A 26,093-nucleotide genomic window follows, 5' to 3' on the forward strand; every position below is an offset into this window, starting at 1 on the left:
AATTGATGTACTTTTTTCCCACAAATAGAGCTTTCTTTTGGTGGTATTTGATCACTTCTGCAATTTTTATTAATTTTGTTATTAAAATTAAAAAAATCTAATTTTTTTTATCCTTTTAGGCCAATTTGTTTTCTGCTACATATTTTTGTTAAAAAAAAATCCCAATAAGCGTATTTTGATTGGTTTGCGCAAAAGTTATCACGTCTACAAAGTAGGAGAAATGTCATTTTCATTTATTTCATTTTTTACTAGTAATGGCGGCAATTGCGATTTTTAGCGGGACTGCAGCGGACAGATCAGACCTCTAACTGACATTTTTGACACTTTTGGGGGGACTAGTGACATTACTACAGTAATCAGTGCAAAAAATATGCACTGTTACTGTAATAATGACACTGGCAGGGAAGGGGTTAACCCAGGGGTGATCAAGGGGCTAAATGTGAGCCTAGGGGGTGTTTTCTAACTGTATGGGGGGGGGACTTGTGAAATGACCACAGATACATGTGATCCTAAATAGGAGGATCACAGGCGCTCTGTGATCATTTCAGAGAGAACAACAGTCTGCCGCGTGTACAACAGCGGACTGCTCTTCTCTCTCAGTGTGGAGTGATCGCGGGGGCCCGGCGGCAATTGCAGCCACCGGCCCTGTGGATTGGCATCCCCGCTGCCTAGCGGGGCCCCCAGGAACGCTCCCCAAAATGACGTACCCATACAAAACCACAAAATATACAAGTAGGCACTTTGTACCCACTTTTAAGGTACAGAGAGGAAGAGATGGAGCTCTAAGAGGAAAAGGTGGAGCCTAATGAGGAAGGGGTGGGATTTACAGATGACAGGGCGGGTCTGAAACATAAAAGGGTGTGGCCTTCACAGGAAGGGGTGGGTCGTAGTTAAATTAGGGGGTGCACGAGTTTAGTCCGGCCTAGGGCAGCACAAAACCTAAATACACCACTGAGTGTGGGAGGTGCTTTTACAAGTGGAAGGCATTGATCGGTGCCCGTGCTTTGCAAAGACACAGGATCCATGCCTTCTGTTCTGACAGAACTGCAATCTGCCTTGTTTACATCATAGGCAGACTGGCATTCTGCCTGTGTACCGAATGATCAGTGGGTGGCGGCGGACATCGAGCCCACAGGGCCCCCAGATCGGCTTCTGCTGTGAAAAATCATAACGGGAGCGAGCCCCAGGCAACACGCACTCACGCTGCCGACGACGCGCTCTCGCGCCAGGTATCCAGAAGTGCATATACGGGATCATGCGCAGCGAGGCTGCCCTGTAGCAGTAAAACTGCTATAGGACGGTCGGCAACTGGTTAAATATATATTTTTTTTTAGCAAAAAACATAGAGAATAATATGGCGATCCCTGCATATTTTTATGTCACTTTTATTTGTGCGACAGTTTTTCAAACACAATTTTAAAAAAACCAAAAAAAACACTTTAGTAAATTTTAAGGCAAAAAAAACACTATCACGCACGTTTTTGGTAAAATATAAACGATAATGTTACGCCAAGTAAAAATAGATGCCCAATATGTCACATGTTTTAGGTAGAAAATTTAGGTAAAGTCCAACCAGACCGGAGTGAGTGCAGGAAGTGATAGGGAGCTCATCCTAGCTCTAAGCTGCAGCAATGTCAAAGGAAAAGATCCATAAGCTGCAAATCATGAAGCAGACCCATGTGCATGAAGTGAGATGAACGGCAGCCTCAGCCCAGACTCCAGCCAGGCCACGAGTCTGGGCTGAGGCTGCTATTCATAACGCATCATGCACATTGGTCTGCTTCATGATCTGTGGCTTATGGTTTTTTTTTTCCTTTGACCCAATATGTCTAGCTTTAAAATTGCACAGGCTCATAGAATGGCGACATACTAGGATACTTAAAAAATCTCCATAGGCGACACTTTAAACATTTTTACAGGTTACCGGTTTAGAGTTACGGAGGAAGTCTAGAGCTAGAATGATTGCTCTCGCTATAATGTTCGCTGCGATACTTCACGTGTGGTGCGAACACCATTTATATATGCGTGCGTGATTTAGGTATGCGTTTGCTTCTGTGCGTGAGGGAAGCTTCATTTTTTTTACATTGTCCCTTTATTTACATTTTGTGATGGTGCTCACGTCACTGGGAGTGAGGGACAGATACTTGGGGGACGCTGAGAGAATGGTTTGGATAGCTTCAGATCGGACAGTAATATTTGTCAGCAATATCTCTCAGGAAATGTATGAAGATGAATGGTTTGACTTTTCAGATTGCTAGAATATTGCAGGAATTTCTCATAGACCCTTGCTAGATAATGAGATGTGGTGGGGTGGGGCTTTTTAGTTCTATTTATTTATATCCATTCACTTCCTAGTTGAGTTTATGTCTCCCTGGTGATGACAGACGCCGGAGGCTGGACTAAGAAAGACTAGGAGGCATTGTTTACTTCCTCGGACAGAAAGTAGGCGGGAAAGGACGGAGTAATCGTCCCCCATAACGATGGTGAACACTGGAGGTTGGACGAGGGCGGAGTTTTGAGCTTAAATAGCCGGATCATTTACACGTCTGTATCCCCGCTGAAGAAGTCCCGCCCACCTTGGACTTAACGCGTACGGGGGGAAGGTCACATGATCCACGGCCGTAGCAACCAGGAAGTAACACAGCACAGCACGCTGCACGCTCTGCAAATCTTTACGATCTTATACTATGGATACAATGTAAGTGCGTTTCTTTGTGTGGCCAATAAAATTAGCACATTATACAGAGAGCACTAGATCCCTTTGGTTTTTCTTTACATATGTCGGGGATGTATCCTGGAGTATCGTTAATAACAGCCATATATTCTGCTGTGAAGACTGTTTTGCATTACCTGACGATTGGGTGTCTGGAGCTGTGTTCCCTGAGAATTTGATTCATTAAGCGTTTTGACCCTGTAGGGTCATGTTACTAAGGTGAGAGGCAGAAATTGCTTGGTGGTGGGAAGCTGCGAGCACTGAAGTCACACTGATTGTTGTTGTTCACCAGACCACGTGTGGACTCTTCTCTCCTGCATCATTTCAAGCTATGGACTGTCTCTCTTGTTCTTAATTGTGACTCTGCTTTTGGATCGCTTTTTAGATGTTATTTATATTCCAACTTTTAAGGGTTTTATAAGACTGCGCTGCACTATGATTTATGTTATTGGTAAGTGCATATATTCCATTGTTCTATTGTTTCTGTCTGCCTTAAAATAAACTTACCCAGTCGGGGTGCAAGTTGATCCGTTACACATTTTTTTTTTTGGAAAACTTTTATTCTTACTACAAAGAATGTAAACATTAAAATAAAGAATGACGGGTAGTCTTTATGGAAAGATCTGGGGTGTACAAGACCCCAAATCTCTCCTCTACCTTTGAAAGCACAATAATAAAAAAGCCCCAAAAAAACCACAACATTGATCTTATGTTTTTTTTTTTGTTTACTTCCGTCCTGGAGCAGAAGTGGCGTCATGACGTCACTCTGGTCCTCCTAGATCATAGAGGTGGAGCAGAAATTATCTGGTCTCTCTTCACCGCTATGGCCAGCTTGCCGATAAGCACAGTAAGCCAGAGAAACACTGGCAAGGGGCAGAGGATAACCCCTCCTGCTGCTTCTAAAAGCAATCCCGCGGCCAAGCAGCCGCTCGAAACACTTTTATGAGAAGAAGAATCACTGGCTGAAAAAAATAAAAAATAAAAAAATATCGGGGTTATGGCTGATAGCGATCAAAGCTGCAACGTATATCTATTTATTGCAGTCTTGAAGTGGATAAGGTCAACCTACTAAGTTCTAATTGAAATGCCATTTTTTTAATCAGGTCAAGGTAGACTGCATTTTTTTTTTTTATTCAGACCCCCTTCACTTTTTTCAATTTTGTTACGTTGCAGCCTGATATTACAGTTGCTTAAAGTGGTTGTTAACCCACTGTGACATCTTTATATAATCCTCTGTGTCTCATTATGCCAAGTGCCCCAGTCTCTGTTTTATTAAAAAAAAATGCTGTCTATACTGGATTTCAGAGTGCCACTCACGTGACTGGCCACTTCTCTCTTCTCTTGATCTGACAGCTAGAGCCAGAGGGGCCAAGATTCCCCCGCTGTGGTCAGTCGGGATGAGAAGAGGAGAGGAGAGAGCTGGCTTGTCACGTGAGCACCAACCAGTGCTCTGAAATCAGGTAAAGACAGCATTTATTTTTTTTATAAAACACAGACAGGAGCACATAGCATAATGAGACACAGAGGATTATATGAATCAATAAATTTAATTTCAGCAGCATTAGGGTACAGGGCAGGCACTGACACGAGCAGACAGGCGGGGGATGAGCAGAGAGGAGAGACAGGAGAGCTGCGAATGATGGAGGCACGTACACAGACAACGGTGTCAGGGCTCGGCAGCCATGATAAATCGTGGTCAGTTTACAGGGGGGAGGGCAGAACCAGGCAGGATCAGCTAGGTATTTCAGGTGATAGAAGCTGATACAAGCTGTATAACATGCTTTAAAGGAACAGGATCCCCCCTTTTTTTTTTAGGGCAACATACACTTTAAATTCATTTTTTTTTCTCATTAATCTACACTCCCCGATAATGACAAAGTGAAAACAGAATTTTAGCTGGTGTCACTGGGGTTTTAAATTAAGAGTTCCTCGCTGAAAACCTATCAATTTGCTATCATTCTTAAACTTAAAATGTCAGTTTTTCATTGTTTTCCAAGAGAGGTATCTTTCTTACACAATACAGTATATGATGATGAAAATCAAGAGGTCCTGAAAAGCAGATCCTAAAATCATACTGGGATCCTAGAGAAGGTATACATTGCTTTAAAGCACTTACAAAAAAAGTGTTTATGAAAACTCGATAAAACTTAAAAACACTGCTAATTTCTACACAAGCTACTTTGGTTACCCTTATATTAAAAACTTACACTGAGAAACAGAATTTTAAAAAGATCTGTGAATTTATTACAAAAAAAAAAAAAAAAAATGGAAATACATTTACCTAAAGCAGTTCTAATCGCTGTTTTTTTTTTTTTTTTTTTATCTTAAAGTTACTGGAAAATAACATACATGTCATACTTACCTGCTCTTTGCATTTGGTTTTGTACAGGGCAGCCTGGATCCCACTCTTCTCGGGTGCCTTTTCGTTCCTCCTAGCTCTCCCTCCTAAACGCAGCTTGCTTTGGGGGAGCCTGACCCAAGCTGCAGCTCTGTGTGTACATTCAGATATGGAGCTGCGGTTCGGTCCCGCCTCCTCTCTCTCTTGATTGGACCCGTGGCTGTGTCTCAGCCAATCAGGAGGGAGAGTCCCAGATGACAGAGGGACTTGTGGACATCGCTGGACAAAGAAGGGGCTCAGGTAAGTATTAGGGGTGCTGGGGAGGGCTGCTTCACAGGCGGCTTTTTCTCTTAATGCAGGGAATGCATTAGGATAAAAAACCTTCTGCCTTTACAACTACTTTAATGCATTCTATTCTATATGCAGCAGCACCCCTCAGCCCCCCTAATACTTACCTGAACCCCATCTTGATCCAGCGATGTTACACAAGAGCCTCAGCTGTCCAAACCTATCCCTCCTGATTGGCCGTTGGCTCCCGCTGCTGTCAATCAAAATCAGTGAGCCAATTAGGAGAGAGAGGGGGCAGGGGTGAACTGATGCTGAATACACATTATACAACTTTTGTTGGTAGATTTCCTTTAGATTTAACTTCAACTATGTAGTGCAAGGGCCTGTCTGATTGCATACAAATCGAAAGTGTTTAGGTCTGACCTCATATTATATGGTTTTGGGAAGTCTAAAGGAAAAAAAAAAAAAAAAAAATCGAAAGAAAATTGTATAGTGTGTATCCAGCTTAAGGCTCCATGTCTGAATAGACACACAGAGCTGTGGCTCAGCTAGGGTGCCCCCTTAGCAAGCTGCTTGCTGTAGGGGCACTCGGCAGGAGGGAGGGGCCGGAAGTGCCAGCGAGGGACCCAAGAAGGAGGAGGATCTGGGCTGCTCAGTGCAAAACCACTGCACAGAGCAGGTATGACATGTTTGTTATAAAGAAAAAAAAATACTTTAATATCACTTTAAGTATTCAGATCCTTTACTCTTTGGCAGCATTTATAGCCTCAAGTCTTTGGGGGTATGATATGACAAGCTTTGCACACCTGGATTGGGGGATTTTTTTGCCATTCTGCTTTCCTCTCAAGCTCAGTCAGGTTGGATGGGAACAGGTGGACAGCCGTTTTCAGGTCTCTCCAGAGATGTTCAATAGGGTTCATGTCAGGATCTGGCTGGGCCACTCTAGGACATTCACACAGTTGTCCGTAAGCCAATCCTGTGTTCTATGTTGTCTTGGCTGTGTGCTTAGGATCATTGTCCAGTCTGCGGTCCTGAGCGCTTAACTGTTGGGATAGTATTGGGCAGGTGATAAGTGCTGTTTGGTTTTCTTCAGACAGAACATTTGGAATTGAGGCCAAACTTAGTTTCACCTGATCAGAGAATTTTGTTCCTCATGGTCAGAGTCCTTCCTTGCAAATTCCAAGTGTACGTTTGTGTGTTTTGCACTGAAGAGAGGCTTCCATCTAGCAACTCTGCCATAAAGCCCAGATTGGTGGAGGGCTACAGTGATGGTTGTCCTTCTGGAATGCTGTCCCATCTCCACATAGGATCTCTGGAGCTCAGTCCAAGTGATCATCAGGTTTTTGGTCACCTCTCTAAGGCCCTTCTCTCCCGATTGCTCAGTTTGGCCAGATGACCAGCTCTTGGAAGAGTCCTGATTGTGGCAAGCTTCTTCCAGGTTTTAAAATTAAGGAGGCCACTGTTCTCATTGGTACCTTCAGTGCAGCATATTTTCTTTGTAGCCTTTCCCAGATCTGTGCCTTGCAATAATCCTGTCACTGAGCTCTACAGGCAGTTTTGACTTCATGGCTTTTACACTAATACAGTATGCATTGTCAGATGTGAGGCCTTTTATAGAGAGGCATGTGCCTTTCCAAATCATGTCCAATCTATTTCTGTAATTTAACACATGTAGATTCCAAACAAGGTGTACAGGGAGTGCAGAATTATTAGGCAAATGAGTATTTTGACCACATCATCCTCTTTATGCATGTTGTCTTACTCCATGCTGTATAGGCTCGAAAGCCTACTACCAATTAAGCATATTAGGTGATGTGCATCTCTGTAATGAGAAGGGGTGTGGTCTAATGACATCAACACCCTATATCAGGTGTGCATAATTATTAAGCAACTTCCTTTCCTTGGGCAAAATGGGTCAAAAGAAGGACTTGACAGGCTCAGAAAAGTCAAAAATAGTGAGATATCTTGCAGAGGGATGCAGCACTCTTAAAATTGCAAGGCTTCTGAAGCGTGATCTTCGAACAATCAAGCATTTCCTTCAAAATAGTCAACAGGGTCGCAAGAAGCGTGTGGAAAAACCAAGGCGCAAAATAACAGCCCATGAACTGAGAAAAGTCAAGCATGCAGCTGCCAAGATGCCACTTGCCACCAGTTTGGCCATATTTCAGAGCTGCAACATCACTGGAGTGCCCAAAAGCACAAGGTGTGCAATACTCAGAGACATGGCCAAGGTAAGAAAGGCTGAAAGACGACCACCACTGAACAAGACACACAAGCTGAAACGTCAAGACTGGGCCAAGAAATATCTCAAGACTGATTTTTCAAAGGTTTTATGGACTGATGAAATGAGAGTGAGTCTTGATGAGCCAGATGGATGGGCCCGTGGCTGGATTGGTAAAGGGCAGAGAGCTCCAGTCCGACTCAGACACCAGCAAGGTGGAGGTGGAGTACTGGTTTGGGCTGGTATCATCAAAGATGAGCTTGTGGGGCCTTTTCGGGTTGAGGATGGAGTCAAGCTCAACTCCCAGTCCTACTGCCAGTTTCTGGAAGACACCTTCTTCAAGCAGTGGTACAGGAAGAAGTCTGCATCCTTCAAAAAAAACATGATTTTCATGCAGGACAATGCTCCATCACACGCGTCCAAGTACTCCACAGCGTGGCTGGCAAGAAAGGGTATAAAAGAAGAAAAGCTAATGACATGGCCTCCTTGTTTACCTGATCTGAACCCCATTGAGAACCTGTGGTCCATCATCAAATGTGAGATTTACAAGGAGGGAAAACAGTACACCTCTCTGAACAGTGTCTGGGAGGCTGTGGTTGCTGCTGCACGCAATGTTGATGGTGAACAGATCAAAACACTGACAGAATCCATGGATGGCAGGCTTTTGAGTGTCCTTGCAAAGAAAGGTGGCTATATTGGTCACCGATTTGTTTTTGTTTTGTTTTTGAATGTCAGAAATGTAGATTTGTGAATGTTGAGATGTTATATTGGTTTCACTGGTAAAAATAAATAATTGAAATGGGTATACTGTATCTTTGATTTTTGTTAAGTTGCCTAATAATTATGCACAGTAATAGTCACCTGCACACACAGATATCCCCCTAAAATAGCTAAAACTAAAAACTACTTCCAAAAAAAGTCAGCTTTGATATTAATGAGTTTTTTGGGTTCATTGAGAACATGGTTGTAGTTCAATAATAAAATTAATCCTCAAAAATACTCATTTGCCTAATAATTCTGCACTCCCTGTAGAAACATCTAAACAATAATTAATAGAAAGGGGAGGCACCTGAGCTAAAATTTCAAGTGTTGTTGCAAAGGGTCTGAAAACCAATGCCAATGTGATATTTCAGTTTTTCCTTTTTTATATACATTTGCAAACATTTCTAAAATTCTGTTTTCAATTTGTCATTATGGGGTACTTAGTGAAGGTGAACAAGAAAAAAAAAATTGAATGTGAACACATGTAGGATCAGGGTGCAACATAACAAAATTGAAAAAAGTGAAGGCTGTCTGAATACTTTATAAATGCACTGTATATAGAATGAGGGACCAGTAGAAAACCTATGATGAGGTTTCCTATTTGCCCACTAAGTGAAGCGGTTTCACCAAAGCTTTCCAAGCAGGACAATCAATCTGCTTGAAATGGCATCTAAAGTTGGGATGAATGGACTAAGGGAATATCAGGGTGGTAAGGATATCAGGAAATTGCCTGCCCAGGCTGCTGTGCATCCATGGAGGATGGCTAAGCACAGCGCACATGTCCTGAAGCGGTTATAGACTTTAGATGGAGAGAAAGGGCAACCACCTAACAAATCCTGGGAGCAGGGGGATTGCAACTTTTCTTTGATACAATTTGGCAAAAAAAGTTATCCCGCACTCAAGACCTAAGAAAGGTAGACTAAATTCCATACCCCAGAACAGGAAAATTAACAGACTGCAGTCATGGAGGGAATAGAAGAAAGGGTAGGTTGAGGCTCAGGACATGGTCTGAGGATTAAGCCAGATCAGTTGGCGAAAAAGAAAAGACAAAGTTTAATAGGTAAACACTATACTATAACAACATATTAGGCCAAATAGTGAATGTCACTGATCCCATCCATGGTCCAGGCTTCACCCATTAAAGCAAAAGTGAAAGATAGAACATCAACATGTTAGAAAAAAAAAAAAAATGTAAAAACAGATTTACTGAGTTTGAAAAAGGGTCACCCCCTAATGACAGTATTTTGTTGAACCACCTTTTGCTTTATTTACAGCCTTTAGTCTGTTGGGATCTGTCTCTATAACTTTGTACATCCAGACCTTGCAATATTTGCCCACTATTCTTTGCAGAACTGCTCAAGTTCAGTTAAATTTGATGGTGACCGTTTGTAGACTGCAGTCTTTAAATCATTCCACAGATTTTCAATTGCCTTTAAGTTTGCGCTCTGACTAGGCCATGCAAGGCCATTCACCTTTTTCTCCTTCAACCACTGTGTGGTCATTTTTGCTGTGTGCTTTGGGTCATTGTCATGTTGGAAGGTAAACTTTCTGGCAGGAGGACAGCAGATTTTCCTCAATATTTAATGGTATTTTGCCTCATATATTTTTCCTTCTATCCTGACAAGTGTTCCAGTCCCTGCTGCAGAGAAACACACCCATAACAGGATATTACCACCTCCATGCTTTACTGTAGGAATGGTGTGTTTTGGATGGTGAGCTGTATTGGATTTTCGCCAGACGTCATTTGTTGTGGAGCCCAAATAATTCAATTTTAGTCTCATCTAACCACCTTAAATACACCTTGAAAATTCTAAAAAAAAAAAAGGTGAATGACCTTGCATGGCCTAGTCAGAGCTCAGACTTAAAGGCAATTGAAAATCTGTGGAATGATTTGAAGACTGCAGTTCACAAATTGTCACTATCAAATTTACCTGAACTTGAGCAGTTCTGCAAAGAAAAGTGGACAAATATTGCAAAGTCTAGATTTACAAAGTGACAGAGACAGATCCCAACAGACTAATATCCTGACAAATTAAAGCGAAAAGGTGGTTCAACAAAATACTGACAAAATGGGGTGATCCTTTTTCCAACTCAAGGATTCCATTTTTGATTTTCTTTTATTTTGTTCTGACATGTTGGTGTTATATCCTTCACTTGGATGTTATAAGTTATACTGAGTAAATACAGCTGGATAAAAAGTGAAGTATTATGGAAAGATCCGCGCTTAGGATAGAGGAGGGTAGTAGGGTGAGGGCACTAAAAAAGGTCAATCGGCTGCAGCCCACTTCGGAATATAATCCCAAAGGATTATACACTGAATATGCAAAAAAGGAAGGAAGTGTTTGGCGCTGCCAATATGTATGTAATAAATGGAGTGGTTATTAAATTGTTATACTTGGTGTGTTGTTTATGTTGTAAAAGTGCAGTAGTGTAACATAATATCACATAAAACTCATAATCATATAAAACAGCATTAAATAAATTACATGTGATGCTATAACATGTATAAAACACTGTAAAAATGAGTAAAACTTGGTGCCTCTCAAGTGCAGGTGAGAAAAGTGATATTGTGATACGTGCAGTATGAGTGGTAAGCACCACCCAAACTTAAAAGGAGAAAGAAAATGTGCCCACAATAATTGAAGTATACAAATGTATATAAAGTGAGCAAGAATAAATGAATAAATATGGTGTAGAAAATCACTATACCGTGAAGCAAGAAAAAAATAGATCCTCCAAGAGTATAATCAATATAATAAATGTGACAAAGGATATTGGAACCCGGCTGCGTGAATAAAGTGAACAGTGCCAGGAAGTGATCAACAAAAAGTATCAGCCTTAAAAGGTTCCGAAAGAACGTAATAAAAGTGATCAAACAATGTAGTGAACCAATAAAAAGGTGGTGGAAAAAATACAAATTCAAAGTGTATATATATATATATATATATATATATATATATATAAATGCCTTAAAAGGAGTATATTGCCAATAAAAGTATAAGTCCTCAAAGCCAAATATAGTAAAAACAGTCCAAAGTAGTAGTAATAAGTGCCATAAAATTCTGGTGCCGCGGGGTGGATAGTAGTGGTGTAAATTAGTCAGGTGCTCCCCTATGCCGTGGGTCCGGTGCTCCCCTTTCTAGTAAATACCGAGCTTACCAGAAAGATTTCCCCACACAGGGGTAGAATGCAGGTCGATATTTTTAGGGATCGCTCCCAAGGAAGGGGGGTCCGGTCGCCTGGTTCGCTTAACACCTGGTCCACTTTGCTCAATCCCGTCACCCGTGTCCAGAATGAGTAGTGTATATGTTATGGATGTCCCAACCTTATTGCTCCATAATGGCCACTGTTCACTTTATTCACGCAGCCGGGTTCCAATATCCTTTGTCACATTTATTATTACTAAATTGGACTAGATTATTGCCATAACTGATGACTTCACAGCCATCTTCTGACTTTGTTTGTTCAATATTAATAGGATAATGGCAAAATAAATGGATTAAAAAATTACATTTTAACAAATAAAACCAAAAACACATTGTCAAGGCAACAGTTTTTATTTCAGCAGATATACTGTAACAGTGGGAAGACATTGAAATCTTTATTCACAGTTTAGAAAAAAAAGCCTTTAGCTGGTGTCACTGGGGTTTTAAATTAGGGATTCCTCACTGGAAACCTATCCATTTGCTAGCATTCTTGAACTTCAAGTGTCAGTTTGTCATGGTTTTCCAAGAGAGTTATCTTTCTTAGAATATATAGGATGATAATGCAAATCAAGAGGTCCAGAAAAGCAGATTCTAAAATCATAAAGGGACCATAGAGAAGGTATACATTGCTTTAAAACACTTCCAAGAAAGTGTTTAAGAAAAATGTGAAGAAAAACAGTGCTGATTTATATAATATAAAGGCATAAAAGTAGTTTTTATTTTATAACTTACACTGGGAAACAACCACATTTTTTTCTGAGTACATTCTGCTCCCTATCCTTCTCTAATGCACTCCACCATGCCATGATGCACACAGCCTTCAGTATCTACAGACTACAAAGACATCTCCTTCTTGGCATCAGGCAACCCAGTTTGGAATAGATCTGGTTCAAGTGAGAGTCAGCTGTCTATATTGTTCTAGAAAAAACAAAATGGATTGCTTGAGAGCAACACACACATATATATAGCGCTTGAACAACCACATCTTCTGTCCTGGCCATGCCAGCAGATATCCAATTTAGGTGGATCATACAAAGTCTTATTGTTGGCAGAGAAGGTCTCAAATTGTTTTTCTTTGCAAGTAATTTGTACTCGAAAAACATTTTATCACAAAGGACTTATGAAGAAAAAGTTAGAAATAACTTTAAGAAAAAAACATATCAAATTTACTTTCCTATTAAAGGTTCCAACGTTAATATCTGAACTTCCTGGGAGTCTCCACCCTTTTAAACTATTGATGTGGAAATTTTATGAATTATAAAAAAATAAACAATAAAAATGTGATAATTTTATTTTTAGCATTCACAATGAAGTTACATTTTGCCCCCCTCTAATTTTGTTTATCTTTACTTCTAAACCTTTACATTCTCTGACTCCCCAAGTTTCAAAAACCAAAATGCTGTACTTGCTGGCCACTGCAGCACTCTCATCAGACAGTATAATAGCAGCTGTCAGGCATTAGCCATGAAGTCAGGGAATGTCAGTCCCCTGTAGCAAACTGGAATGAAATAGACAAGCACAGAGGAGACTACTATTCTGGCTAATAAAAGGTAAAAGCAATGGTGATTTTGATAATGGGAATGAAGCTCGCAGTCAACACTTTTACAAGTTTAAAATATTGTACAGGCTCATGAAAAAGTTCAGCAGATTACAGCATTCTTACTAATTGGTGCTGCATTTTTTCTGAGGCACAGTTATATGATATAATTATTTTCTTTAATCAGATAAGTAGCCATGCATAGTACTTGTCTAACAATAGATTTCCTTCATATGCAAATTAGAAAGACAAATGTCATTGTTAAAGAATTTACACCAGGGCCTGGTGTCACTGCAGAAATAGCAAATTTTTTTTTTCTTTTTAATATTCAGCCTATAATATTACAGATAGCGATTATAGAAATTATAATATAATAGTATTTGCTGCCTAGGTAACACAAGTCAAATATCTGCAAAAAAAAAAAAAAACAGTGCCCATAAGCAAAGTAATAAACTCTTTATGATTTAAGACTCTACTTGTGATATAAATATACTTGTCTCTATACATTTCAGACAGAGTATCAATGCAGTCTATAAAGTCTGTACCAAACAATTCCACTTACCTACAAATGTAAGAAATGTAAGCCAACTCATTTTTTCCCCCTTACTGACAATAGTAAGATATTTGGGCCAACTCAAAATTTTTTTTTTACCGTTTACTAACAATAGTAGGAAATTTAAGCCAACTCAAATTTTTTACTCCTTACTGACAATAGTAAGTAAGAAAGTAAAGCCAACTAAATTTTTTTTTTTTGTGTTAAGCTACAGTAGTGTTTTTCGGTATTGGATGTGATAGTTTTCAGTGCTGTTTTGGTTTGCGAAATAGAGAGACTGATACTAGTAAGAGTGCTGTTCGGTCTATACACATATTTATATGGGACAATTTATGAGCGTGTCCCTCAATTTATAAGTGTGTCCCTCAGTAACTTATACTTTATATAAAATAAATAAAAAAAAAGGTACCCAAAATATCCATAATGTGCTGAAGTTTATGTAGTGAATAAGAAAAATGTGCTTTTGTTTAACCTTTCAGCATGCTGGCTGAAAGAAAAAGAAAAATTGGTACAATATATGTGCAGCTGTACACCGATATTCACATTTTCTAGGAAAAGGGAGGTATATAATGCTTGTCTATGCTAGGGTATAGACAAGAGAAATTACATGCAGAATACTGAATAGTTCCCAAACACTCAATTATATAAAATTCTTGGTGCGGTCAAATCCTTTCCCATTAACATTTCCATCAACAGTGACAAGCACACAAACATACATAACTAAGCTCCATAAGCCTACATGCCAAAAGGGCCAAAGTGCTTCATTGTGTTTATTACACTAACCGGTTAGGTAAACAGACAGTCCAAGGCAATAAAAAGATCCTTAAAATGCTTCTCAATAAACCACTTTGTACAAACAGAAAACTTATGTTACACACACAATCAAAGCTGAATTCCATGCAGATAAAACACACCAATTCGCACAGTTCATATGTTCATTCAAAAACATTACATGTTTTTAAATGCATCCGATGCAGGTACCTAAAACTGTCTTGATGTCAGTGCTCTGTAATCTCCTGGCACAGCAGAACTGTTCCTGGAAGATGAAAGGCCATCATTTGGGATTGTACCGATAGGAAGAGAGAACAGAGTGCGCAGAGGGATAACCCCATCACTATACGGCTTCTCATTTAGTGTCCAATCAGCTAATAGGGGGTGGTGTTCTGGGTCCTTTTATAACTTAAAGTCCCTGACCTGGCTGTGCAGGATGGGAGAAGTAGCTGAAAAACTAGGCTAACTACAGAGAACTACAAATCCAGGGTAAAATGTTGTCCATATATGTATTTCAGCTGTATATTTAGCTAAATACCTGGAGTTCAGCTTTAATGCAATCTACACTTCTTACAAACTGGTTGGAGTGATTAATACACAAAAAAAAAAACAAAACAAAAAAAATTGGAAAAAAACAGTAACCAAATTGGAGCAGAGGTAAATATACAGTAAACCATATTAAAGTGTATGTAAAAGAATAACAATGCACTTTTCCCCTTTGCTTCCTCACAGTCTACTAAATATACCATTAAAATTTTCTGTCATATCAGCTTGGTAAGTGTAAAAAAATACCTATGGATTTTGTCAGAAGTCTTTGTGAGCGCATAACTTTCTGTGCTCTGTGTTAACGTAAAAGGGATGGGTTATGTAGAGGAGGAAGGCGTGGTGGGTGGTAAGAGGAGAGGGCTTTGACCTTTGTCATGCAACAGTAAGGAGTCCAGGGTTGCCAACCATCCGTAAATTTTTGAACAGTGTGTAAATATCGGCCAATTTACAAGCTGTGCGTAAGTGCCGGTTCACATATATGCGATGGAGGAACCCTGAGAATCCACTGCGGGTTCCCGCATCGCATTCAAATCACAGGCAGTTCACACTGCCATATATGAATCGCTGGGGGTGTCAATACAGAGTTAACAACACCCCCAGATCAGTTCGCATATCGCACTGCGAACTGACAGTTCGGACATGACCCACCATGCGATCCGATTCTGCTGCAGACCCAAAAAAGGGTCCGGTGCGTGTTCTGTCCGAATCCGATGCAAATTCAGCCATACAATCTGTATGGCTGAATTCACATCGCACAGACATCACATATGATTTTTAGAGCAGTCCGCTCCGAATCACATGCGATGTCTGTCATCGCTATTGTGTGAACCGGGACTAAAGGTCTGAATACTGACAGTGGCTGCCATAAAAAAATGGGTTCTGGCTGACTTTGGAACTGTGCATGCGCAGTTCCTTAGCTGGCCAGGTGCGCAGTGACATCATGACGCCACTTGGCGCCTTTTATGGAGGGGGAGGTGGTACTCTGGAGCGGGAGAGCTGCCGAGAGTCGGGACTGTGTCACTGGAGTGGATTACTCTGAAGGAGAAGAAGAGAACAGAGGTGGTGATAAGGAGCTGGGTCAGGTCAGTGACCGCTCATAGCTAGCCAGGCCACACAAACTCATTACAAAGTCTGTGGGGGAGGGGTCACTGGTGTAAGGGGGGGGGGGGGTGAATAATACACTAAAGACAGTGGGGAGGGCGCTGAGCTAAAGGTCGCCCCCTTATTTCAGTAATCCCCCCCTTAGTGTATTCCTTTTACAGAAGTTGGTCTGTGGTCACCAGAGTGTCCCCCCTCATATCAGAGTTCCTGGAGTTCCCCCCTAAATCAGAGCCCTCAGTTCCCCTTTACATCAGCGTTTGCAGGATAACCCTTACAGTGCAAGGGGTAACTCCACGGACCCTGATGTAAAGGGCAATGCTGCAGACCCTGATGTTAGTGGGAAATCTGCAGGCTGCTGAAGACTCTGATGTAAGGGGGAGAGGGTCTCTGGTCATCAGAGATCACCTTACATCATAGTTTCCCCTTTACACCTGAGTTCACAGCATCCTCCCCTTACACTATGGTTTGAAGCGTCCCCCTTTACATTAGGGTCTGCACTTTAAGGGAGAACCCTGTAGACTGTGATGTAAATGGGAACTCTGTAGATGCTGCTGTAAGGGGGAACTTTGTGGACTGAAAACTTTGATGTAAAGGGGTGACCAGAGACACCCCCCACATCAGTTTCCCTTTACACCAGAGTCTGCAGCATTCCCCCTTTACATCATAGTCCACAGTGTTGCACCATGAAGTGGGAACCCTGCAGACTCTGATGTAAGGGGGAACTCTGTGCTAGGTTATATTACCCAGACCTTCATGCAAAAGGAGAATATGCTTTTTTCCTTTTGCTATACCTTAATGTGGTTGTAATATATACCATATACCCAGTGAATTGACTGACCTCAGACAATACATAGATTAAACAAATCATCTAACATAAATTGTACCTATATGTAGTCTCCTCTTCTCTACATCTGTTTAAAGTGCTGAATACCTAAAGTGGTTGTAACCTTCTAAAAAATGTCACTGCCGGCCCCTCTCTTTTATGCAGCCATAACACACAGTGTACATATTTGTGGAAAACGAAGCCTCCAAATACCATTTTTCAGATCTCTTCTGGCCGGTCATGTGACTCCTGGCAGCTCTCCTACTCTGATGTACAAGCAACAGTAGCTGGCGCTGAGCTATCCCTCTGGCGTCAGCCAGGGAGGTCAAGTGACCACTGTGCTGGCTGCTCAGTCCCCCCCCCCCCGCTGTTACCCTTAGATGCGGGAAGAGTTCTGTGCTGATTAACCTGCTATAAGGAAACAGGATCTTTTATTTTTTTTTTTTTTTAGTGCCGCATTGTCACTTTAAAGCTTGTCTGAGAGTTCAGAAAAAAAGGGGGTGGAAAGCTGAAGGTACACTCTGAAGGGCTCAGTGAGAAGAGTTGTGAGAGCTCATTGAAGGGGAGGGGCACACCCCCGTCACACAGAACACAGGAACAGAGCTGAGGCATCTGCTGGAGCTCCCTGCCCTGTCCCCATTTTCTCTTTGTGTCAGATAGACTTGTCAGAAGTGAATTCTGTTGATAGCAGAGGAACAAAGCAGCAGACAACTCTAAATTGAGACACATGAACACTATAGAGGGATATGCTTTGTTCATATGTCTGAGGTTTACAACCACTTTAAGTACATTGCTAACAGCACTAGCTACGTGTTTGTAGCTTAAATATTGAAATTTGCACTGAAAACTGTCATTTGGGCACATTTTTTGAATTGTCAGTAAAATATTTGGCGGTCAGTAAATTTTTTGTCTTGTATCAGTAAACAAAAGGCTGTGTCAGTAAGTTTTAGGTGTTGTGTCAGAACATTTCACTTCGGGAGTCTGGCAACACTGAAAATGATACAGGTGAGGCTGAACACGTGTTTTGGAATTTACAGCCAGAAGTACACCATGTTGTCAGTTAGGAGCGCACATGTTTCTGGCACATCAACATTTTCTTTTCTGTACTTGCAGACAGTTTACAGGGCATATAGCATGGGGAAATGTGCATGTATAGCAGAGATGCACAAAATAGGTTTTCAATCAGTATTTCTAGGTCATTGACACTAACCTCCTACACTGTTAGCATAACATATGTAATACAGATAGTTTTGTGATGACCCTTTACAAATAAAGTGATAAAAAAAAACCCTCTGTATAAAAATGACAGACACCAGCACAGGTGCATACCTACTTGGTTTGAATTCTGTTTTTCCATCTGTCATTACTATGAAAACAATCAAAATGTTCCATATAATTGATTTCCGTGCTTAAGATAGTTCCTTTCCCTTGAAGGGAAGGTACAGGCAGCATGGAACTCCTCCTTCCCCTAGTTAGCTTACTCCCTAGCCATTCCTACAGAGAAGGATTAATGGCTTTCGCCACGCATGCACTTTGTGTCAATGGCTCCAAGAATGATGGGATATGCAGTTCCAGTCATATGAATTTCTGGCATTTACAGTTTGCGTCCAACTTAGCTGGAAGTTTGGGGGGGGGGGGGGGGGACGGAGTGGCACTGGGTATAAGAGCGCGATTTGGAAACATTTGGCTAATACAAGTGCCTGGGGACTTTTTTTTTTTTTTTTTAGATAAATCGTGTTATATTCTTTATATGAGGGCATAGATACTTTACTGTAAAAATGGTGGAGGGTTTTAATATTACTTTAATGAGAAGCCTTATTGGTTGCGACCACCTCTTTATTTCCATTTCCCCCATTCTGTAAAAATGGGCCAAACAAAACCAAACCAAACCAAAATAATGCTTAACATTCTCCTCTTTCCCCCTAAAATACTTTATCACCAATCTAACTGCCCATTTAAAAGTTTTTACACCTTTCAGAGTGAGAAAGTACATAAAGTTGGATCACAGAGTTTTGTAAATATCCTCGTTATTGTCTTCATCTAAACTGGGAAAAACAAGCGATAATATATAGATTCTCTCTTAATAAATATATTAGGCCAAAAAAATAAAAAATCTTCCTGTTGGGCTTTAAGAAGCCTAAGAAAAACATAACTGCTATAACTGTTAAAAAAACAGTTATATATATATATATATATATATATATATATATATATATATATATATATATATATATATATATATTAAAGATCAAGCTGAAATATCCGAAGATGAGGCTTAATTGTGATCATCTTAATTTAAATAAGCTGACTGCCTAAAGAAGATTGCTGATGGCTAGCATACATTCTTTGGTTTGTAATAACATAAGCATAAAGACATTTCAAAAAAGAAAAAAATGCCACCTTCATACATTTTGCAGAAGTGTGCAAATTCTGAACCTTTTCTTAAAAGCAATGTACTAATGGATAATGAAAAAAGCTATAACCAATCAAACAGAAAGCAATCACAGTATGTAATCATAGTAAAATAACTTTTTGCAGAGGTACTTATAATTTAATATTCACTTTAAAATAGGCACTCCAAGATTCCTCAGTTTGGAAAGACACCTGGGAGTTTCCAGTTTTAATAATAAGAATTCATAGAACCATATACTGTAAAATCCTAACAATGTTTTAGTGCAAATTTGGAATGTTTTTGTACAAATCTCTCTGTCCTGGAAGCTACCGGAGTCCTGACCAGCTGTGGAGATAGGAGGCCCATCCAGCTGGCCGAGATGCAGACTCCTCCTCACCTATGAGACAAAAGAAGAAAGATCTCAGGATAAAAATGTTACTAAGTGCTACTTAGAAAAAAAAAAAAAAAAAAAACAAGACAACAGACAAAAGAAATGCTTGTATTCAACCTTATCTATCCTCTACCTTGAGCTATGGCATACAGCTTTCCTTTCTCATCTGGGCTAAGCTGCAACATGGTGTCTATGACAGGAAGGAGACGTTGTCTTTCGCTGCCTGCCTTGAGGAAAATGAACTGCAGCAAGACATTTTTCAGGTATTCTAAATTGGCCACAGATTTTTCTCTTTCCTGATTCCTTTCCAGGCGTCTAATTTCATTTTTCAGAAGCTATGATGGAAAAACATTTTTAATTATTAGGTTCATAGCAAATTAAAGTTTGCAAACAGTACATTTCCAGATACATTGTATTCTGCTAACCAATGGCATGCATATAAAGACAGGGCCGCTGCTCAGGTTTGGATGGTCGCTAGTTATCCATCACCAGACAGTTTTGTAAAAGTTTGGAAAAAAGGAATTTTCGGCTTACCTGTAAATTCCTTATTTTGGAGTACAGTACAGGACTTGTAGTCATAGGCCATAGATTATATGCGGTTATCTTAAGATCAGACACTGGCAAAAACTTTGCTAGGGCCATTCCTAGGGGCATGCTCATATAAACCCCACCCCCTTTGTGAAACTCCAGTTTTTTAGCAAGCAAAAGGTTGCGTGGAAAGCCCACAGAGACAGAGGGGAAGGTCCTGCATTCTGTATTGTACTTCAAGATAAGGAAATTACAGGTATGTTAACTGATGTCTGGGGCAATTTTCACATTTTTAACATACTTGTTAAATTCAACATTTTTTGCTAGAAAATTACTTAAAACCCCCAAACATTATACAGTATATTTTCAGAAAGCAGAGGCAATGGAGAAAAAAAGGGTTACTGTTGCAATTTTTTTGTCAACGATATTTGTGCAGCTGTTTTTTTAAATGCAAATTTTCAGGAAAAAATATACTTTATTTAATTTTTTCCGCAGAAAAGGAATATTTATTAAACGTAAAAAAAAAGTAGGTATAAGAGCCGGTTCACACTGAGGCGATCCGACTCTGCACGACTTGGGGAGGCGACTTGTCAGTCCCGTGCACCACGACTTCGGAGCGACTTGCAGGGACTTCACATAATGGAAGTCAATGCAAGTCGCTCCGAGGTCGCCCCAAAGTAGTACAGGACCCTTTTTCTTGTGTCGCTCCTATTACAACGGGTCCTGTACTATTCAATGGACCGCGACCGAGCGCGACTTGTCAGGCTGACAAGTCGCCTGACAAGTCGCGCTAGTCTGAATGGGCTCTTAAGAGTAACAGAAATATACTATACTGTGGAGCATACATTGCAGTAAGTGTGAAGTTAAAGTTGAAGCTGAAATTTTTATTTTATTTTAGGTAGGGATTATCACCCTTCCTGCTTTGTCAGATTTTTTTTACGCAAGCTTTGTTCCATTGCGAAGAGTTCTCGACACTTCTTGTCCCATACCTTAACAGGAAGTGAGAGAAAATCCCTGCAAATTAAGGGAATTCCTTGGGGACTCTATGGTTACCAGAACTAGTGTCCCCATTGGAAGATTTCCCTTCTATTACTTTTCTGGGGATAACCCAAAATCTGCGTTTTCTTTTACTTTCACTTTCAGGGATAACGGTAAATGGGACAAATAGAGAGAATGCATCTCCCTAATGAGGGCACAGACAGCAATAAAAACTGTCAGGTGTTCTAATTCCTCTCCATTCTATCCAAAGTTAAAAAAAAAAGTTTTGCCTTTAGTTACACTTTAACAATAAATTGCTTTAGTTACTATATCAATGGATACAGAAAGAAGGCACTTATACTGTTCATAACGGGTGGTACGCTACAATCAATCAAGGTTGCCTATAGCAGTGGTCTAAGGAGGATAGGGAAAGATACATGAGGAATAGGGAAAGGGTAAAAGAAGAGGGGTACAGCTACCCTCATATTCAGGAATGAGTGCTATCCATAAAAAAGGAAGTAAAGCCTGAGGCCAAATTGGTTTACAAAATGCTCATGAATTATATAGCGACACTAACAGGATATAAATCTGCACATTATACTGTCAAACCATGATCATCAGCTCAACTGGTCCATATTTTAAGGAATTTCCTGGGGTAGTTGCAACTGGAGCACTTTTAGTGAAAACACACAATCTAATACCCAATTTTTGGTAAAATATAAATGATGAGGTTGTGTTGAGAAACTAGATACCAAAGCTATCAAGATTTAAAATTGCACAAATGTGAAACAGCAACATTTACAGATAACTTTTACCTGACAGTACCAGGATCATGGCTGCAGCTATGATCCTGGTATTAACCATTTCCAGTCAGGATGTTTTTATACATACAGTATTGTCTGGTGGCAAGTGGTTAAAATCCACCTTATCTTAAATGTACAGTACAGGACATAGAGCTTGTATTCGTAGACCATGAGCTGTCCCCACAAGCAGGCAGGTAGGTTTCTTCTACTGCACAAGAGACATTGCGAGGATCTCCTGCAATAAAGAGCCTGCCTGCTTACAGTTTTTGGAGTTCCGCTTTAAAACATTCAGATGACAGCTTGAGCCACCTTGTGCCTGAAGCTTGTATTACAGGTCTAGACAATGTAAGGAAATTTCCTCATGGAATGGGTGCAGAAGGTATGGGGGTTTTGTGTCCAAGTGTGCAAAATATAGGAGCTGCTTTACCCAGGCACTGACAGTGTTCTTCGGCTGTCTCTCTGCAGAAAACAGCAGCAGGAAGCGCAACATACAAAGTGTGCGTGTTTTTGACAGAATTGGCTGGTGGAAGTGTGTCAGCCGAATGGGATGTTGAAACTAGATTACCATCGTCAGTTTGGATGGGAAAAGACCTCCAAATTCAAATAAAGTATTATTTATGTTCCAAACTCATTAAGAGATGAGTACAAAGGAGAAAAAAAAACCACACAGTGCAAAACTCCCATTCCTGCGCACATGTATCTGCTTGTGTGACAAATTTTCTGCCCAGCAGACTTCTATTCTGATTACTTGTGTTTATGTTGCTTAAAATAACATGTTGGGTGTTCTTGCTTCACACAAATTAGTTATACGCAGAGTTTAGGTGCCACCTACTGTTCTTTTCTGGTATAGCTTCAACTGTTCTGCAATAACTACATATTGTAAACTCAGAATGTGTTAAATAAATGTTAGGAACCAGAGCATTCCTACAGGAAGTGAATCAACCCCCATTTTGAGAAGATACAGCAGGGCAGCAAGGCATGTTTTCTCAATATCTCGCCATCACCTCAGAGAGCATAAAAATTTCACCTGGCTTGTTCTAATAAATTTGAGATCAAAGAAATATGGTATCTGAAGTTTATGGAGCAGGAAGGTTTAGCTCTCTGTCCTAGAGACAGAACAAAAACTGCATTGTTTTTATAGCCAGCAACCCGTTGCACAGTAAAACCCTGTCTGTTTCACATCTGTGCATGCACATTTCAATGGGCTGCCCTATCCATAACAAATGTGGAGAATAAAGTCCCTGACCCTTTTGCAAAGACGTGCCGAACCAAACCACACAGTGCTGCAGCACAATGTGGTTTGGCACACGCAAAAATGCATGAGGTTGCCGATGCATTGGGGTGCAATTAGGAATTAATCAACAACTCTACACCTAGCTACATCACTAACCCTGTCTCAAAATACTAACCAAACCTGTTCTCTGCAAATGCTCCCATGCTTGCCTCCAGGACTTTTCCAGAATGCTTCTCATCTACGGGAACTCCTCACACCGATTTGTCTGACTATCCCATAATCTATCCATCTCTCTGTAATCCCATCTCTTTAGAGAAGCCTATCCTGCTTCTAACTAAAACTTTTTTTTTTTTTTTACTTTCTCCATCAGCTTATTTTCTTATCAAATTTATCACATGACCCCCCCCCCCCCCGTATTTCCCAGCTTTAAGGGCACCATTGATCCAGACCAGATCTCTAACACAATTTGCAGAAATGCAGCCCCAAACTTGCAAGGAACCTCTACCATGCTTTATTGTTGCCTGCAGGCACTCATTATTATACTGCTTTGCAGCCCTTTGCGTAAACTTTTGCTACAGCCAAATATTTCAAATTTTGACTCTTCATTCCAGAGCACCTGCTGCCAATTTTCTGCACCCTATTTTTGTGTTTTCATGCTTCACACATGGAAACAGGGCTAATTGACTCAACTATGCACAAAAAACATGATACTGGGGTGCAGAAAAATGGCAGCAGGTGCTCTAGACTTAGGAGTCAAAATTTGATCCTAATCATAGACGTCTTACTTTGGGAACCATACCCAGACCCCACTGTGTGAAGTCTGCCTATAATGTCCGCTTTGGGCAGTTAGCCAAGTAGTTAGCCACAGGGTGCGTTGATTTCTGGACCCCAAAGTCCCTTTTAGGGATACCCCAACTGTGACATGCGAAACTTGGACCCCTACTGGGCCTAGCGAAATAGATAAGGTAAGGCTTGGTTCACATTTATGGGTGTCGGGAATGCATGCAAAATAGGGTGCTTTTCACAACACAAATAGAAAGGTGCTGCCCTTTAGCAGGCGCATAGAGGTGTATGTGTGTGTATATCTATCCACACACAGTATATATAATATTTTGGCTAGTTACTTACTTTCTGTATTAGAGTGGATAAATGAGCACAGGGAGCACCTTTAGACAGCCGCATTGTCAGGCTGGGGGTGGGGGCCTGTTGAGGGAGTGTTCAATGTACTAGCAGATTTAGATGCACTAAAGAATTGAAGCTGAACTCCAACTAAAACTTTACAAGCAGTTATAGCAAACAGTTATTTCCTTTCGGGTTACAGGTTTTACATAAACATATAAATAAAAGCTGATCATTGTAAGAACCCCTCACAATGTCAAGTGGTTTGTCTCATCTCTGTAGTGATGCATTTTGCTGGAGAGTTTGTGCTTTTGAAAAAGCTAGCTCACCAGATGAAAATAGAAGAAAGTCTGAAAAATAAAATGAATGCAGTCTTCAAATATAATAAATGGTAAGCTACAATATAATAAAAGTTCGATTTTGGGTTTAATACTGCTTTAAGTACCCTGCTCCTTGTGATGTACAATTAGGAAATAAGTTTACTGGTTGTCTTTTGAGCTTTTGCTTTGTAATGTTTATATATAAGGCAATTACAATAAAGAGCATCCACTAGGGGTAAACCAGTCACTGTCATTTAAATCACATACACTAGGAATATTTACCAGAAGTGGTGTTTGGTGAATGTCAGATTAAACGCTTTAGAAATACGCCCCTAAGTATACTATGAAACACGAGTTTGATATTTGTTTACTCCCAAATAGCATCATGCTTTTATGTTCTACAAAATTTTGCAAACCATAATATTCACTTCATATTGCACACTATGCTCGGAGCACAAGCCATTAATTTTCTTGTCTTTGGAGCATACAAAAAAAGTGTGGTTACTGTTTAATAGCTTATGACATACGGTTATCTGTTCCATAAGTATGGCATTTGTTGCCTCTGTTTCATGCAGCAAACCACTCAGATGATCCACACTTTTTGATGCTGTATTGAGCTTCTCGGTTAGTTCTTCCCTGGAAATTTCAGGCTGCCACTGGGGTGTCTCTACAGCTAAAAACAAAAAATAGTAAACAAATTATTTGCATTAAAAACTTGCTACAAATAAAAATTAAACCGCTTGTCTGAAAGATCTATACGGTTTTCTTTTTTTTTTTCAGATAACAGCACTTCCTTCAGTTATCAGACACACTAGACTAGGGGAACTTATGAAGCCCAGCAAAAAAAAAAAAAAAAAAGATAGATTTTCTAAAAGGAGTCGAGTCGCCTGATGGTTTCCTTTATCCCAATCTGATTATTGCTTTATGAATCATATAATGTAAAAAGGAGTTAGACTGGGAGGTATGTAATGAATATGTGCATTGATATAAATTGTTAATATCTGATACAATGCTTTTTATAAAGCAATGATCTACAGCAGACTTCAAATAACCAATTTATCATGTACCTTTAGTATTTTCTACGCTTATTTAACCACTACAGGATATTTATACCCCATCCTGCACGGGCCAATTTTCTGATTTCAGAGTGATCACATTTTGAACCACAATTACCAAACCCAAATTAAACTTGTATTATTTTTTGAGACAGCTAGAGCTTTCTTTTGGCATTTTCTCAATTTTGTGAAAAAAAAAAAAAGAAAATGTTTTACTGTTATTTAAATTTTGCAAATAAATAATCTTTCTTCATAAATTTACCCCAAAATGCATTCTGTTACATTTCTTTGGCAAAAAAAAAACCCACATCAGTGTATATTATTTAATCTGTGTGAATACTTTAGAGTCTACAAATGAATATATATATATATATATATATATATATATATATAAAAACTTTAATTTTTACAATT

General features: G+C 40.0%; 1 protein-coding gene across 1 annotated transcript in view; it reads right to left on the bottom strand.

Moving 5' to 3' along the window:
• Positions 1–19,246: 19,246 nt before the first annotated feature.
• GCC2 (GRIP and coiled-coil domain containing 2) overlaps positions 19,247–26,093 on the bottom strand; it is a 124,091-nt gene continuing 117,244 nt past the window's right edge. The window contains exons 21-23 of the mRNA XM_082244532.1: positions 25,152–25,297; positions 19,776–19,977; positions 19,247–19,648 (exon numbers count right to left, since the gene is read on the bottom strand). Of these exons, the coding sequence (XP_082100658.1) occupies positions 19,578–19,648; positions 19,776–19,977; positions 25,152–25,297 (419 nt within the window). The 3' untranslated portion in view covers positions 19,247–19,577. The remainder of the gene's footprint in view (positions 19,649–19,775; positions 19,978–25,151; positions 25,298–26,093) is intronic.

The sequence above is a fragment of the Pelophylax lessonae genome (assembly GCF_965119305.1).
Source record: "Pelophylax lessonae genome assembly, chromosome: 2".
Classification (NCBI taxonomy): domain Eukaryota; kingdom Metazoa; phylum Chordata; class Amphibia; order Anura; family Ranidae; genus Pelophylax; species Pelophylax lessonae.